The sequence below is a fragment of the Podarcis muralis genome, chromosome 11, assembly GCF_964188315.1.
Source record: "Podarcis muralis chromosome 11, rPodMur119.hap1.1, whole genome shotgun sequence".
Classification (NCBI taxonomy): Eukaryota; Metazoa; Chordata; class Lepidosauria; order Squamata; family Lacertidae; genus Podarcis; species Podarcis muralis.
In genome coordinates, this window is record NC_135665.1 from 50,784,630 (window position 1) to 50,800,271 (window position 15,642).

The 15,642-nt window shown below is 40.6% G+C and overlaps 1 protein-coding gene across 2 annotated transcripts in view; it reads left to right on the forward strand.

Annotated features, from left to right (window-relative positions):
- Nucleotides 1-15,320, forward strand: part of MTMR12 (myotubularin related protein 12) — a 37,889-nt gene extending 22,569 nt beyond the window's left edge. For both annotated transcript variants that reach the window (XM_077936442.1, XM_077936443.1), the window contains 9 exons: nucleotides 874-949; nucleotides 1,614-1,720; nucleotides 2,623-2,747; nucleotides 3,389-3,467; nucleotides 4,675-4,745; nucleotides 9,398-9,570; nucleotides 10,024-10,191; nucleotides 11,223-11,384; nucleotides 12,605-15,320. In XM_077936442.1, coding sequence (XP_077792568.1) covers nucleotides 874-949; nucleotides 1,614-1,720; nucleotides 2,623-2,747; nucleotides 3,389-3,467; nucleotides 4,675-4,745; nucleotides 9,398-9,570; nucleotides 10,024-10,191; nucleotides 11,223-11,384; nucleotides 12,605-13,177 — 1,534 coding nt within the window. In that variant the 3' untranslated portion in view covers nucleotides 13,178-15,320. The remainder of the gene's footprint in view (nucleotides 1-873; nucleotides 950-1,613; nucleotides 1,721-2,622; nucleotides 2,748-3,388; nucleotides 3,468-4,674; nucleotides 4,746-9,397; nucleotides 9,571-10,023; nucleotides 10,192-11,222; nucleotides 11,385-12,604) is intronic.
- Nucleotides 15,321-15,642: the final 322 nt, after the last annotated feature.

A 15,642-nucleotide genomic window follows, 5' to 3' on the forward strand; every position in this document is an offset into this window, starting at 1 on the left:
CTCATTTAAGAGGCCGGGGGCCAGCGCTGTCCGGAGACACTTCCGGGTCATGTGGCCAGCGTGACAAGCTGCATCTGGTGAGCCAGCGCAGCACACGGAAACACGGTTTACCTTCCCGCCAGTAAGCGGTCCCTATTTATCTACTTGCACCCGGGGGTGCTTTCGAACTGCTAGGTTGGCAGGCGCTGGGACCGAGCAATGGGAGTGCACCCCGCTGCGGGGATTCGAACCGCCGACCTTTCGATTGGCAAGTCCTAGGCACTGAGGCTTTTACCCACAGCGCCACCCGCGTCCCTTTTGGACAAGCTAGACCTGCACAAATTGGCTGATAATCCACTTGAGTCAGAATGGAACCAGACTGGTTGGTACCTAAAATAAAAAAGGTGGCAGAAAAGCTTGTAAACTGATTCATGAGGGAAAGCCAAAAGGAGTTGAGGAGCGTCGGGTTCAACCTAAATCTAGGGGATGAGAACATTGGTCCAATAGGGGGAGGGGTTGCAGTAGGCACTGGAGGTGCAGAGGTGATAGCAATTTATATAAACCAAAGTTCCATAAGTAAGTGCAGATGACATTTGGGGAGAGAAAGTGTATAAATGTTTATATTCTAATGCTAGAAACCTAGGAAGCAAGCTGGAGCATGTTGTTTTAAAGGATGACATACATACAGGGAGTGTATCCCCTGGAGGAATGGGGAGAGCCATTAGATAGTTTGTCTCTGGATACAAACTCTATAGTGGGGTATGCAACATGGTGCCCTCCAAATATTGTTTGCCTCTGGTTCCTATTTTGAGAACTTTTAAAAAACTGTACAGTTCCTGTAGTGTTCCACATCGTAAGTGCAAATTGCTGTTGACTTTTAATTAATGTTTTCAGGTTGCCAGCATACTTCGTTGTTCCCATGTCTGTCCCTGAAGAGGACCTTTCGGAATATGAAGGAAGAGGAATTCCAGTGAGTATATTCGTAGTCAAGAATTTATGGAAGACATGTATGGGAATGAAGTGAACTTTACACAGGGTGTGTTTAGGACTTGTTGTGGCACAGCTGAAGAATCTGAGTAATATATCAAATGAGTGCAGTTTAAGAACAGAAGCTGAGTAAGAAAGGAGACAGTTTTGTACTCCTGAACATTCGGTCATGTAATTTTGTGTGATGTTAATTTCTATCTATTCAAATAAGGATAAATGTTGGCACCACAGAATTCAGAATGAAATTTCTATACATTCTGTGAATGAAGTTGGAGAATCTTCCATGGTTTGGAAAACTGGAAGTGGAGCCTTGGGCTTTGGCACTCCCACTTGAGTGATGTAAAAAAAGTGGCTTCCCTCAAACCAGACTGAGACTGATTCAACCTATGTCTTGTACAAACACGAAAATGAGTAGGCAGAAAGCATGTGAGCTAGAGGTTATCATATGATCATCTAACCTAACTCATGATGTTTAAAAATGATTGCAGTTTATTACTGGCAGTCCTTAAGAAAACTAAATGTAACGCAGAAATGCTGTAGTGATCTAATATTCACTCGTAACATGCTGTTGTATGATGCAGTTACTTTATAACAAAATGAATGGCCTTTGGGTAATATTTACTGATGAGAATAAACGTGTGTTGCAGATTTGGTGTTGGTCTTGCCACAATGGTGCTGCTCTCCTCAAGATGTCTACTCTGCCCAAAGCACAAGATGACAACGCTCTGCAAACACAGAAAATCTTCTTAGAGGAGTCAGTAGTAGCTTCTTTCATTTTTAAGTGTCTGTGAGGATCTTCTCATCAGGCTTTATTTCACTTCTACTTTATATGCATGTTACAAACATTTGCCTATGACTATGTTCATTGTGCTATTACCACAAGGGTGATGTGAATTGCAGGTTTTTTCTCCTAATGTTGACTGACGTATGCAATGCAAGTGATTGTTTGGCATAGATGGCTGTTAATGTTGTTTATACATTCTTTGATGCATCCTGGACAGACAAAAAACCAATTGCTAACCCAAAGCACAATGATGAAATTCCCAAACAGCAGGGTGCATCTAACTGCCAGTAGCTATAGGGCTTGTCTATAGGAGCAGGTCTAAATAAACAAACAAAGCCTATGTATCACTTTGTCTTCACCATTGGTTCTGTAAGCATCCCTGGAACTTTGGAAGAGGAAGATTATAAACATGTAAAACACCACTGCCATTATGAAAATTAGAGGTACAGTTTTAACAATATAACTGGGCGATACAGCAAAGGCTCCAAGAGCTCAAGTAAATCTAGCATTGTTCCTCCTATCTAGAACTGAAATAGGTAACTTAGGGTCCTGCAGGTGCTGTTGGAGTACAACTACCCATCAGCCCCAGCCAGCACAGCATGGAAGTTGTAGCACAATATCTTACTGGTGGCCACAGGTTCTTTACCAATAAAGAAGACCGTGTTGTTTTTTACCAAAGTAATTGCATAAAAACTTGTGTTCTTGCTGACTGTTTTTGCCACTCATGCTATAGCTGATCTTATACTCTGAACCCTAGAAAACTGACATTTATATTGACATGTAAGAAACTGGATTGTAAACTTCCTTGCTTTTTAATTTTATAATAGTCACTATTAAGCCATTTAAATAGTAAGTTTTAATGTGTTTTTCAGTATGTATAAGACACTTGATAACCCTCCTTATGAAGCCATGAAAGTTGATGTCCTGTCAAGTAGTCTTCCGTCTCTGCAAGAGATCCAAATTGCATACACCAGATTTAAACAGCTGTTTCTGATAGGTAAGTGGAAACTATATTGAGGGCACTATAGAAGAATATCCTATCTAGACTCGCTAAAGAAAAAAAAACGCTTTTTCTCCAGTAACCACCCCACTGGCTGAAGTCTCCATTTGAAATTTGTAACTAAACTTCTTTGTTGCTTTTCTGATACATGAAGAAAGTGCTGAGAGGAGTTAGCTGTTTGCAAATGTGTGAACTCATGTAGTATGTCTAAAGCCAAAGATCAACAGTTCTACAGCACTAAAAGCCATAGCAAAATAGCACTTTACAAAAGAGAGCCACGTCTAACTTCACTACCCCTAGACCTATCTTCTGCTTCTGATACTACTGACCACCATATGTTTTTTCATTGTGTTTTCCTTGTTCAATCCTATCCCTTTGAGTTCAAGGAGTTTCTGTGATAATTTCCCACTTGCTGTCAGTGTCGGACATTTGGTTCCAGTGCTCTACCACTTACTCATTTGATCTGCTCTATCATACTGATGACTTACTGCTCTGCTTCATGTTTTTTTCCAGCAGGTGCAAACGTAGCAGTCAATACATATCTCAAATATCATTGTGCCTTTTGAAATCTTCTATTGATGTCAAGTACTTGAGTTGCCACCAGAAATAGCTAAAAACAATTTCTCTTCTTTTTACAGATAACAGTACAGACTTCTGGGATACTGATGTGAAATGGTTTTCATTATTGGAGAGTACAAATTGGCTAGAAATTGTAAGGTTGGTGAAACCCTGCTTCAACTGTAATGCATCTTAGAAAGTTAATGTCGTAATAAGCTAGCAATGCCAAACTTAATCTGAATTAGCTCCAAGATGTAATCACCTGTATAAGATCAAACAATAACACAATGGCTTTATGGACTTCATATCATAATTAAGGCCTTCCATTTAAGTTACTGTGACAATTTTGTTCCATTCATGTAGCAGATGCTGAGTCTGACAGTTAATTTTTCCTCCTCCTTTCCATCTACAGCAGCATTAAGGGTCAGAGTTGGTTCCCTTTCATATTAGAACACATAATTTTAGTTCTCAAGGATGAGTCTTCAGGCACATAACAAACACATTTCCATATTACAGGAAAGAAAGCATAAAAACCTTGTGAAATACTAGCACTACAACTCTAAAATATTGATTATTGATGCAGAGCTGAGAAACTCTAAATCATTATCACCTGAATCAGCAAGGCTAGAATTGGGCAGCAACGTGATGTGAGCTTCCCAAAGGAAAGAGTGAGGGGTGCTCAAAGGAAGGATTTATACCCAATGATTCCTTTGAAGGAGACAGGTTAGAATTTTTTCCCTCTGTTATCAAAGAAAAACAAGACTACATTCCACAAAATGGCCAACTTAATGAAAAGGTTTGATAACTCATGTGCACCAAATGCACTGCATCTTCTTAAATAATGTTAGTAATGTGTTTACTATTAGCAAACAAAATATTGTTTGCTAATAGTAGATGTTACTAATAAATATTTATTAGTAACATCTAATAAAACTACAATATAAAGAATTGTTATTTTTGGAAAGCATATCTGGATAGAATTTACACAAAACCTAAATAATACAGGAGTGTTTGGCTAAAATAACTGTTAAAAATAGCATTTGTTATGAACACAGCTTGTTTCACTAAGCTATAAAGGAGGATTAAGTCAGGCCAATTCAACAGGGGACATGAGGTTATTGGTTTAGTGTAGGAAATAAGGAATACTGATATACCAGTCTGGTATGTAAGTCTGTGGCCCATTTTAGGATGTTAGAAAAATAGAAAAATGCCCTTTATTCCTCTTTTTTAAAACGTTAAATTCTGTTCCATTGTTGTGAGAGAAATCAACTATAGGGCCTGTTTATTGTGTCTGGAATCAGCCAAAATGGGTACAGAAGTGGGAGATGTTTGTCAGTTGTGCTAAAGCATTGTATTCATGTTCTAGGAGATGTCTGAGAAAAGCAGTAGAGATTATTGATTTGCTAGAAGCAGAGAATACAAATGTTCTCCTTATAGGTAAGTTGTGTACATCCTTCTTTCCAGTGTGCCTTCCACATAGCTGCTGTGCTTCTAAGTAGCTTAATTGTAGAGTAGTTCTCAAATATCTGTGAAGAAAGGAGTTGAATTTCATGAACTGCATTCTATATTTAGAGTTACCCTGGAATTATTAAAAGAGAATTGAAGGACCACTGACTTCAGTGGTAGATGGTTTCTTGCTGAAATTAATAAAACAAAGACCTAAGCTTTGGATGGCACCCAGATTTATTTGCAGGTCTTCTCGTGAAGCTGCGCTGTAGGTGCTTGGGCATTAATTTGCCATAAGCAGTTTTAAGATCTCATGGTGACTTCCTCCCCACCAAAAGAGAACAGGTCAAAATCGCCTGAGGAAGCCCACTTCCCAAAATAGTTGTTTACAACTATTGTTTTGGTGCTTGCAGAGCTTATTCTATGGGTATTGCAGTTGAATTTTACTTTGAAGTACACAGCATGGGCTGTCAAATCGGCATGCAAAATGCTTAATTTCCACAGTGCAGGTGCTGATTTTGCAGATCCTTGTGGGAGAAGAGTGCATTTCACACTTGGGATGATACACTTTGTATAAAGCTTTACAACACAGTGCATTACAAGTTTGCTTATATGCTTGGTAATCTTTTCTAGAAGTTGGTTCAGTCGTTTTGACGGTTAGATTATTTGTTAAACTCCTAGGATTTCTGGATATTGTACAAGCTTAAGAAAACAGTCCATGCCTGCTGGCTTATAATGTAATATACTTGATGCAAAAGAGATGGGATAAAAATGGAGAACAAACTCTGGCAGTATTACTTAGTTGCATTCAATGTCTGGCCAGGGGGGAATGGCTACTGAAGGAGCTGGTTCTGTGTAAGGAGGGCTTTGGCAATTACTCTAAGCCAAGGTATTGTAGATGCCTGCTGCCTTTCCTCCCCTTTGCTGCAGCCAGGTGGAACAACTGCTAATTCATAGGTCTCGTGACACATAATTCAAACCACAACCCTAACTGCTATTAATGTTGACTGTGTATAATGTCTGTGGCAGTATATCTCAAGTCTAGTTTAGACAGAAGAATTAATGGTAGGGAGGAAATGCATGCTTCCATGGCATGATATAAACTCTGGTAAGTGACCAAGAGGCCATTGGTTGTTTTCAGAGATGGCTTTGGGCTGTTGAAAAGTCCTTTTGCTTTCGTGAGGCAAGGTGGTTGATTCTCACTGATACCCCTATCTCTTTTGTGCCATAACTCCCAAAGGTGCATTTTTAAGGGGTGTGGGAGGGGTTGCACTAGATAGAAAAGTCTGAAAATTTGTGTGCCTAAGGTCACACATGCAGAAGTGTTTTCCACTAGCACGTATCTACCATTCATGGTCTTCACCAACTCTTTTCCTAGATACAGGTAGGTAGCCGTGTTGGTCTGCTGTAGTTGAAACAAATAGTTCATGCACGTATCTGAAGAAGTGTGCATGCGCACGAAAACTCATACCAATAACAAACTTAGTTGGTCTCTAAGGTGCTACTGGAAGGATTTTTTAAATTTCATTTTCCTAGAGTCTTCCTGGAATGGGTCTCATTTATTAAGCACCTAAGATTTCAAAGAGCAAGCTTTGATTCACTAAATGCCTTAGTGCAATCTTATAATCATTTGTGTTGGAGTTACCATTCAGCTCAGTATGGTTTATGTTTTGACTAAACATGCATAGGATTGAGCTGTAAGTCTTACTATTTCTCACCAGCTCATTTACATTAAAGCGTGACATATAAAACAGAATTAAGCACTCCTTTTACCGTACTAAAGAGCTTGCATGCCGAAATCCCTGTAGGATTTTTTAGTTGTCAGTTTCAAAGGTGGTTTTCCATGTAGCATAGTTCGTGAGATCAGGGTCCCATTGTGATACAGAGTCTGCAGTTTTCAGCCTCGTGGCAGGTGGCAAGAGCTGTGCAGGCAGAGCAACATTGCTCCACTGCCTCCTGAACATAGTGTTGCTGCCAGTTCCTGAGAGGGAGAGCTGCAAGGTGAAGGAGCTCAGCACAGTGTGGTGGCAAGAGTATTGGATTGGCTCCTCAACTGTGCTGAGCTTTTTTCTCCTATCCGTTTCAGGAACCAGTAGTGATGCTCAGTATTTGGGATGCAGGTGAGCAGTGCTGCCCCATGCTACTGGCCAGTCCTTTCCACTGAAAAGCCCACCTGCAGCCCCTAGATAAGTAAAATGGTACTTCTTAGGGATCCATGTTTGTTCTAGCTCTACAAACCATGTTGAGTGAAATTATGGTTTATGGGGAAACACTATTTGCCTTAGTTTCCTCATATTTTCTCTGTTCTTCCCTGGAAGATTTTTGTACCAAGAATTTGAGGTATATATGTCATGCCCTAAAGAAATGGGATAACCCCCCTCTGTAAGTGGTCACTGGACTCTTTCATTGGGCCGATGCTTCATTTCCTGATAGTGTAACTTGGAGGTTTTCAACCTTTTTGAGTCCATGGCTTCCTTGACCAACTACACTCTTTCTCTGGCACCCCTGTGGGGCTCAGGAGCCCAGTTATGTCATTCCTTGCTTGCAGGGCTGGCAGTCTCACCCTTTTTCAAACACCCTCCCTTGTGGAGTGTTTCCTCATCCATCTCTCCTCTTCCCTCTCCATTGGAGTCCTCTGGGCAGCTGCCCCAGTCTCTGAGCTGCCCTCCCAGCCCCAAAGAGAGCTGCCTCCCAGAGGCACCATTCGCCTGGGAAGCTTGTAGCCAGGGCTGCTGCAACAGCCAGCCACACAAGCCTTTGGGAGGCAGAGATGCAAGAGGGCACCAGAGGAGGGAGGAAAGGAAGGAGGGACAGAGGCCAGTGTTGCCCGCGGCACCCTTGACCATCATTCAAGACACCCTAGGGTGCCACAGCACACTGGTTGAAAATCATTAGTGTAACTAGTTTTAGAGGAAACAGAATAAGCACCCTTGCAGAAGTTGGGTCTGTAAATCTTGGATAGCTGTATGCATGCCTATGGGGTCTTTACTGTGGCTTTTTACTAAGTAACCTCCTTACCTCCTGAAATATGGGCTTTGTTGGAAATCACTTTAGCATATTACTTTGAGATTTTATTTTGGCTGGACACCTGCATCTTCCTTCTGTCTCATCTCCTTATTTTCCTTCTTTCAGTGAAGACCCTGTTTTCTGCTGTCCCATTTTTCTCCACCTGTGAGTAGAGTACTGTTGGCTAGCCTACAGATGGGTAGATTAGGGAGGCTGGCATTTAGCACTGTGTCTAATTGGTAATTGTGCCATTCAGCTAAGGCTGGGAACATTCACCCTGTCTGCATTTTTAAGCAAACCAACTCCCCAACAATTAAGTGCATTGACATAATTATCACTCTTCTCTGAATTTTGCAACAGTTATTGGCTTAAAGATTGCAGTAAAATGCCCAGTTTGGGATAGAACGTATTTAGAAATGCATGCATTGAGATAAAATATGTATTTAAATACATATTTGGCACACTTAAGCATTGGATTATTGCACAAACAGGCTAGAACAGACTTATGAATGAGCACATGGAAAACTGACACAGGGCAGAAATGGACTGATTCACCCACCCCTACACTAAGCAAGCTCAAAACTGGCTACTTTTAAGTAGCTTTCTCTTTGGTGAAAACGTTACGCAATCTTTCCAAACTTGCTTCTTCAATCCTGCATCCTGCACACAATTGTGTTCTTTCCGCATGCAGCATTTAGTACATTGTACGAGGTTCTTCAGCTTTGTGTTATGAAATCTTGCTGTGATCTGTGGTGCTGGGGTTTGCCTTGACCACTGTGAAATAGTTTCTGTGCACTGCTTTGGGAATCTATATCCCTAGTTGACATAATCAAGAATGAAAGGGAAACATCTGAGATTTGTTCTACTAGTGAATATGAAATTTCACCCAAAGGACTATGAAGTAAAAAATAGCCAAAGTACTGTGTTTCTGAGAAAGCAATACAGGCATCCTTCCACTTATGCACGATCAACTTGTGTGCAACCATGTATATGGGCAGTGATGGGGAATAAATAATTTAATTCATACTGGGAAATGGAAGGAGCTCGAGAATACATTTGGCTCATGAGGAGACCCTTCCCGGAGCCATAATTGGACTTTAGTGAAGGTGGAAAAGAGACTGGAGGTCCAGCGGGGCTTTGTTTACACTGCTCAGCCTCCTTGCCTAACAGCTGATGTGTGGGGTAGTGCAGCACCACTTTTCCGCATGTCTTCCAGCCTCCGGCCGCCCCCAGAGTTTCAGTTCCAGTTGTGGATATTTTGGGTACAGTATTTTTTTATTTGGATTGGAGAAGAGATCAGCAAACAGGACACATAAAGGGTGCTCCCCACTTACATGATTTTCACATATGCGTGTGGGGCACCTGTATTTTGGTCACTACTACAACATCTAGTCACACTATGCTACGCTATGCTAGTCTTGGTCAGTTTGTTGTAAAAGGTCTCTTAATAGAAAGGTGCAGAGTTGGGGGGGTTCAGTAAACCCCATTTGTCAAGAATCCTGAAGTGGCCAATCCTTTATTGTAGGTACCAAGTTTTAAGTAGGAACCATTAATTTTTGCAATTTATATAGTTCCTTCAAGTGTTTATAAAAGGATTTGTCGTGTCTCAAATGCCTCCATTTCTTTTTACTCTTCAGAAGAGAATGCTTCTGACCTGTGTTGTGTAATCTCCTGCCTGGTTCAAGTTATGATGGATGCACACTGCAGAACTAAGCTGGGATTTCAGAGTCTTATTCAAAAAGAATGGATCATGGGAGGACATGCTTTTCTGGATCGGTGTAACCATCTGTGGCAAACTGATAGAGAGGAGGTATGGCCAAATGAAATTCTTGAAGTCTTTGAGCAAAACCATATCTTCTAGGATGGTATTAAAGGGGGAAGGCTGAGAATCATAATAGAAATACTGCATTCAGCTATTCAACAGTAACAACGTAGTATGTTTTTGAACTTAATTTGGACTTTAGCAAAATGATAGTACAGTATAGTGGAACTCTGTACCTTAAGAGCCCTAAATAAGGAGCCTGCCTATGTAACATGGCCTTTAGAAACCCTTCAGAAATGGGTATGAGACTAGGCCAGGTCAAGACTCACAATTTAAAAAATAACTCCTCCTCATCCCCACCAGCCATACTTAAGTTGACAAAGGTCAATGAGGAAAGGGTATCACATGGAATACCCCCTTGGGTAGGTTCAGTCTTGGTGAACTCAATGCATCAAATACCCCAAGTAATCTATTGCATAATGTCTGTTTTTTTCCTTTTAGGCACCACTTTTCTTGTTGTTCTTGGATTGTGTATGGCAGTTGGTTCAACAGTATTCACTAGCCTTTGAATTTACAGAGACTTACCTAACTGTCTTGTCGGATAGTCTGTACATACCAATATTTAGCACCTTCTTCTTCAATTCTCCGCATCAAAGAGACACTACCAGGGTATGTAGACTGGGAGCTGTGGGGAATTACAGATGGGTTGTCTTGGTGCAGCTGAATTCTCTTTGGATTTATGACAGCAGTACAATCAAGTGCCAATAAAAGCCTTGTTTTTATAACGTACAAACGCTAGTGTGTTTTTGTTTTGTTTCTGTGTATAACCCATTCTAACAATGGTATATAAAGTTGTGCAGTGTGTTGAATCACTGCCTCTTTCTGCTGGAAACCTTTTCACCCCCTTCTCTGGCTTCTGGTACCTCGCCAGACATTGCTCACATACTTTCAACTCTTTGCAGCCATGAAGGTTACTCTTCATATAAAAAAGAGAACTAAAATTTTGGAATCTGTACAGACACAGTGTATATTATCTGTCTTGTACTGCACAGACGTCAGTATGATTGAAGCAAACTACCTTCTATCTTATTCAGAGGGGGGGACCCCCCCAATTCTCTCCTTCAGTGCTTTCATGAGCTATAGGAATCCTGAGAGTGTCACTTCTCAAGGATGGATGTGAACAAGATACCTTGAAAGTTGTTCCTCTGCCAGTTTCAAAAGAATTATGATCTAACTGAGTCCTTCTTTAGAGGAAGGTCATACTTGAGTTCAATATTACAACTGAAGCCTTAAAAACCAATGGCTGAAGAAATTATTTATTTTTTACGTATCCACCCTTTCCCTCCTCTTACTATTTGAGGTAGCATGGGATTCCCAGGTAGTCCCATCCAGACTGACCAGAGCTATTTAACTTTAGATAACCCATGACTATGTCACATGCCTTCAGACCATGTCCTGGATCAAGTGGATGTTCTGTTCGGCTAGAATAGGTGTACAGATATGCTTGGTACAGTGAAGTTATACAATGCCATGTTGAGAAATGTGTTCACATCCTGCTAAGTCTACGCAGACCAGAGAGGTGGTTGAGGGAGCTGAAATTGCTGAAGTAAAGATGTTACTTGCAGTAAAGAGCTAGTATGAACTGATGCTTATTAGAAATATATTCGAGATTCTAATTCTTGTCTGTTTTTCTTTGATAGTATGGAGGAAGCCTTAATACAGAAGGCACCAAACTTAGTTATCTTCACGTATGGGACTGGTCTGTGCAGTTTGGACCTGAGGCACAAGCCTTGCTGAATAATCCTCTTTATGCTGAGAAGCCAAAACATGATAAGATTCAGAAAAAACCTACACGATTAAAGGTATGGTGTCCAACTCTTATCCTTAAAACTCTATATCATTTTTCTGCCTTATGTAAATAACAGTGGCTGATGACTTGTGTCACCCACTGTTCAGTTAAGGTAGAACATGTGGATTTCTGCAAATAGTTTTCTCAGTGCCAATATCAAAAGCAAGGTTTACAGCTTATTTTGCTGCATTATTTTCAGCATCAGGTACTTCAATCATTGCCATGATTTGCTGCCTTAATTGATTGCTATGAGTTAACCATATAAAGCTAAGTAAAATAGTGTTAACATATGATTAGGTAAAGAGACCCCTGACCATTGGGTCCAGTCGCGGATGACTCTGTGGTTGCGGCGCTCATCTCACTTTATTGGCCAAGGGAGCTGGCGTACAGCTTCCAGGTCATGTGGCCAGCATGACTAAGCCGCTTCTGGCAAACCAAAGCAGCACACAGAAATGCCATTTACCTTCCCGCCAGAGTGGTACCTATTTATCTACTTGCACTTTGTGCTTTCGAATTGCTAGGTTGGCAGGAACAGGGACCAAGCAACGGGAGCTCACCCCGTCGCTGGGATTCAAACCGCCGACCTTCTGATCTGCAAGCCCTAAACTCAGTGGTTTAACCTACAGCGTCACCCGCTGCATCACATAGTCATTTGCTGGTCTTTGGGATTAACTTTGAAATTAACCCATAACAAAAAACTTAAAAATGCAAATAGTTATTTAATTAAAAAGTATACATCAGTATATTTTGTATGTGCCCTCAAGTAATTTTTGCAGTCTTAAGCATGCTAGGTGAATTCTTTCACAATTCGATGGGAAAGGATGTAATCCTTTTTTGAATCGCAACAGGGGGCTTAGTGAGTTGCCTGACTGGTATGCATCTGAAATCTGCAACTGTTTTGCTGAGCAGATTTAGGCAGTTTTTCAATAACTTTTAAAAACTTTCAAAGATATGGCCAATTATCCTGTTTTCTGAGGAGGGGCAGTGTCTTGACTTACTGACCCATTAAATGTTTTTGTTGGTTGACTAAATTTAATTCTAATTTCACTCCTCTCTCAAAACACTATTCTTGGCAACTTTCTTACTTGACTGAGCAATGTGTTGTGTTATAGCTGCTTAGCTATTTTTTACCAAAACACTGTTAAGATGTAGGCTACGATAGCTGTTAAAATGCAACTTAAATCTGTCTTAAACTAAACTATTGCCTACGTTCATCCTTTTTTTTACAAAAAGCATCAACGGCAGCTTTCCTTACCATTGACACAAACAAAACCGTCCCCCAAAAGAGGTTTTTTTAAGGAAGAAACGGACCAGTTAATAAAAAACCTCCTTGGCAAAAGGATCAGCAGGCTGATAACATCTGCCGACGAACTGCAGAATACCTCCAGAGAATTTTATGAGAGTTGGCACTCCAAACCTGCTGATCTCCATGGAATCCTGCTGCCACGCTTAGAAGGACCAGAAATCAAAGTGTGGGCGCAGAGATACTTGCGATGGATCCCTGAAGCTCAGCTGCCTAGTGGTGGGACAGTTGCCACTGCAACAAAAGTCTGGGAAGTGATGGAGGATGTGCAAGGTTTGCAGAAGCAAATGGATGAAAAACGCAGCCAGAGTCTCTCAGAGGAGGGCGCTGCAGCAGAGGCTCCCTTCCAGAGAAATCCTGCTCGCCTGTCTGCTTTATTTCCATTTGCTGGGCTTCAAAGGCATTCCCTCAAGCCAGTTTTACCTACGAGCACCTGGAAAGATTTGGAAGGTGAGGACTTGGCTAGGAGAGACGATGAGTATGTTGATTTAGGGGATGTTTGATGTGAGGCTTATGCTCACAAACAGAAATGAAAGTACTGGCACACTTCTCTCCAAACATAAAATTGGTTTCCTGGCAGTGGCTTTCCCTTCTGCCCGATGAAGCTTTTAGCATATGAAGATTTCCTCACTTGAGCACCCGCAATATTTTCTACACGAGTTTTGATCAAGCATTTTAATTAGTTCTTTCCATAAGCATGGGAGATACATAGCTGTGTTGCATAGGGCCCAGTTGAAAAATAAAGTAAAATACAAATTAGTTGCTCAATCATGGAAAGAGTTAAGGTGTTGGGGCACTCTCAAAATCATAATAAACTTCTTGTTGGAACATAAAGGGGTGGTGGTCTCAGAAATATCCACCAGAATTTAAAAATTTCCTAGTCAGGTAAGAGTGTCTTCCAGGCACATCTTATAATGCATAGAAAAACATGTGCTGTTTGAAAGACACCCCCCGGCGTTTCTAAGAAGAATTAGGTGCCATGTTTAGTTTTGTTTTTAGTTTTTAATGAACTTGACAGGGTCATACCTGCCTTTTTAAAACTCCCAACTAGAGAAATACTAGGTGTTTCTCTCATTCATCCTACTTGTTCTGATCATCCATGATCTTCAGAATAATTCATTGTTGTATCTTAATAAGTGTCTTAGTTTTCAGTAACTTAAGATAACAATCTCTTGTGCCAGTCCTCTTTTGTTTCCATCATGTTATTATCCTGCTGCCTTGGTCTGGAACACACACTACCAAGTACAGGATGGGGTAGAACTTAAAAGATGGCAATAAGCCAGACTTTTTCTTCCAGATTGCATAGGGTGCTCATGTTGATCTCCCTCACTAGCGCCAGTAGCTTGCACTGAATCTCAAGTCCTTACTTTAGGAAAGGCAACGAAAGAGCTATATTCAGCTTTGAAACTGGATTTGTCATCCAGTACTGCTATTTTATATAAACGTGACATTAAAGCTAGCTATGAATGTAAAGTTTATGCATTGGAGTTGAATTGCTGGATGTTGTCACAACAGTACCTCAGTTATAAAAGCCATATGAAAACTGCTTATTAAGTTTTGTCTGCCTATACCAAGCAGATAATTCAGCTCTGAAATAGAGGCTTTGAGAAGTCAAGAGGGTAAAGTCTTAATGTACATAAATCCAGAAGTAGCCCACAAGATAGAATTGGCTCTTAGTAACCCTTCCTCCTTGGAGGGCTGGAGCTTCATGGATATGACAGTGCACAAGTGGTTATTGTACTAGCCCAATGAGATTCTAGGTACAATTTTAAATCATTGCCTTGGAGTATATCCCAGTGTGCTATACCTGCTTGTTTTTTACATTGCATTGGGAGCTAAGATTTGACTTCCAAAAGAGTGGATAATGAATTGGTGTAAATCAGGGTAGCTAGCCTGTGGCTCTCCAGATGTCATTGGACTCCAAATCTCATCAGCCTAAGCTGATGGGAGTTGTAGACAACATCTGGAGAGCTACTTAGAGCTACCCTGGTATAGATGAATGCCAAATGGAAACCTCAGAATCTATGTTGCCTTATGCATTTTGCTACTGTAAGCTCCTTGAGCTTTCAGTATTCTTAAAACACAATAATTCTATTTGTATATGAGCCTTCCGAAAGCTAGCATTGCACACTTTTGTTTCTTCAAATTTATTTAGCATTTATACAGGAGTTTCTCTCCAATTAGTACAGGCTGTACATTTTATAGCTACTTGATTATGATTTTGAGTTCACTTTGGGTGAAAAACACTAACGATGGAAAGGTTGTTTTTTAAAAAACATTTCCTTTGACAGCTAAACAGTTGTAATATATTGGTCGTGGAAATGTATTTATATTTAAGCTGTCAAGTATTGTGTATATAGGAAACTCATGGATATATGGAGGGATTTTTATAATGGCTTATGGAACTGCTCCACTCTAATAGGAACGAGTATGGTATTGATATGATCAGAACACACCACTGTGGATGGAAACATATTTAATTCACTATACTGAATTTTCTGGTATTCTGTTTTATACCTCCCAGTTTTACACTGAATACAAGCTTAGCATTAACAGTACTAAAGGAAAAAAACCTCTTCCTGTTTACTTTAATGGACTATTTGGACAAATGTATTTGTTTAATAAAGTGTACTTTTACTATTTTAACTTGAAAAGTGTCTTTGTCAATCTCAACGATTAAGCTGTTTGCATAGTCTAGTCCAGGGTTTCCCCAACTTGGGTCTCCAGCAGTTTTTGGACTACAGTTCCCATCACCCTCACCCACTGGTCCTGATAACTAGGGATGATGGGAGTTGTAGTTCAGAAACTGCTAGAGACACAAGTTGGGGAATCCCTGGCTCTAGTGTTTTGCAGTACTAATGGATGCAGTAACCTTACCATTGGTTTCAGAATTCCTGATAATCAACAGCAGAAGTGCAGATCCATACAAAACTTGCCTTCTGCGTAGTCATACCTTTGAATGCATGTA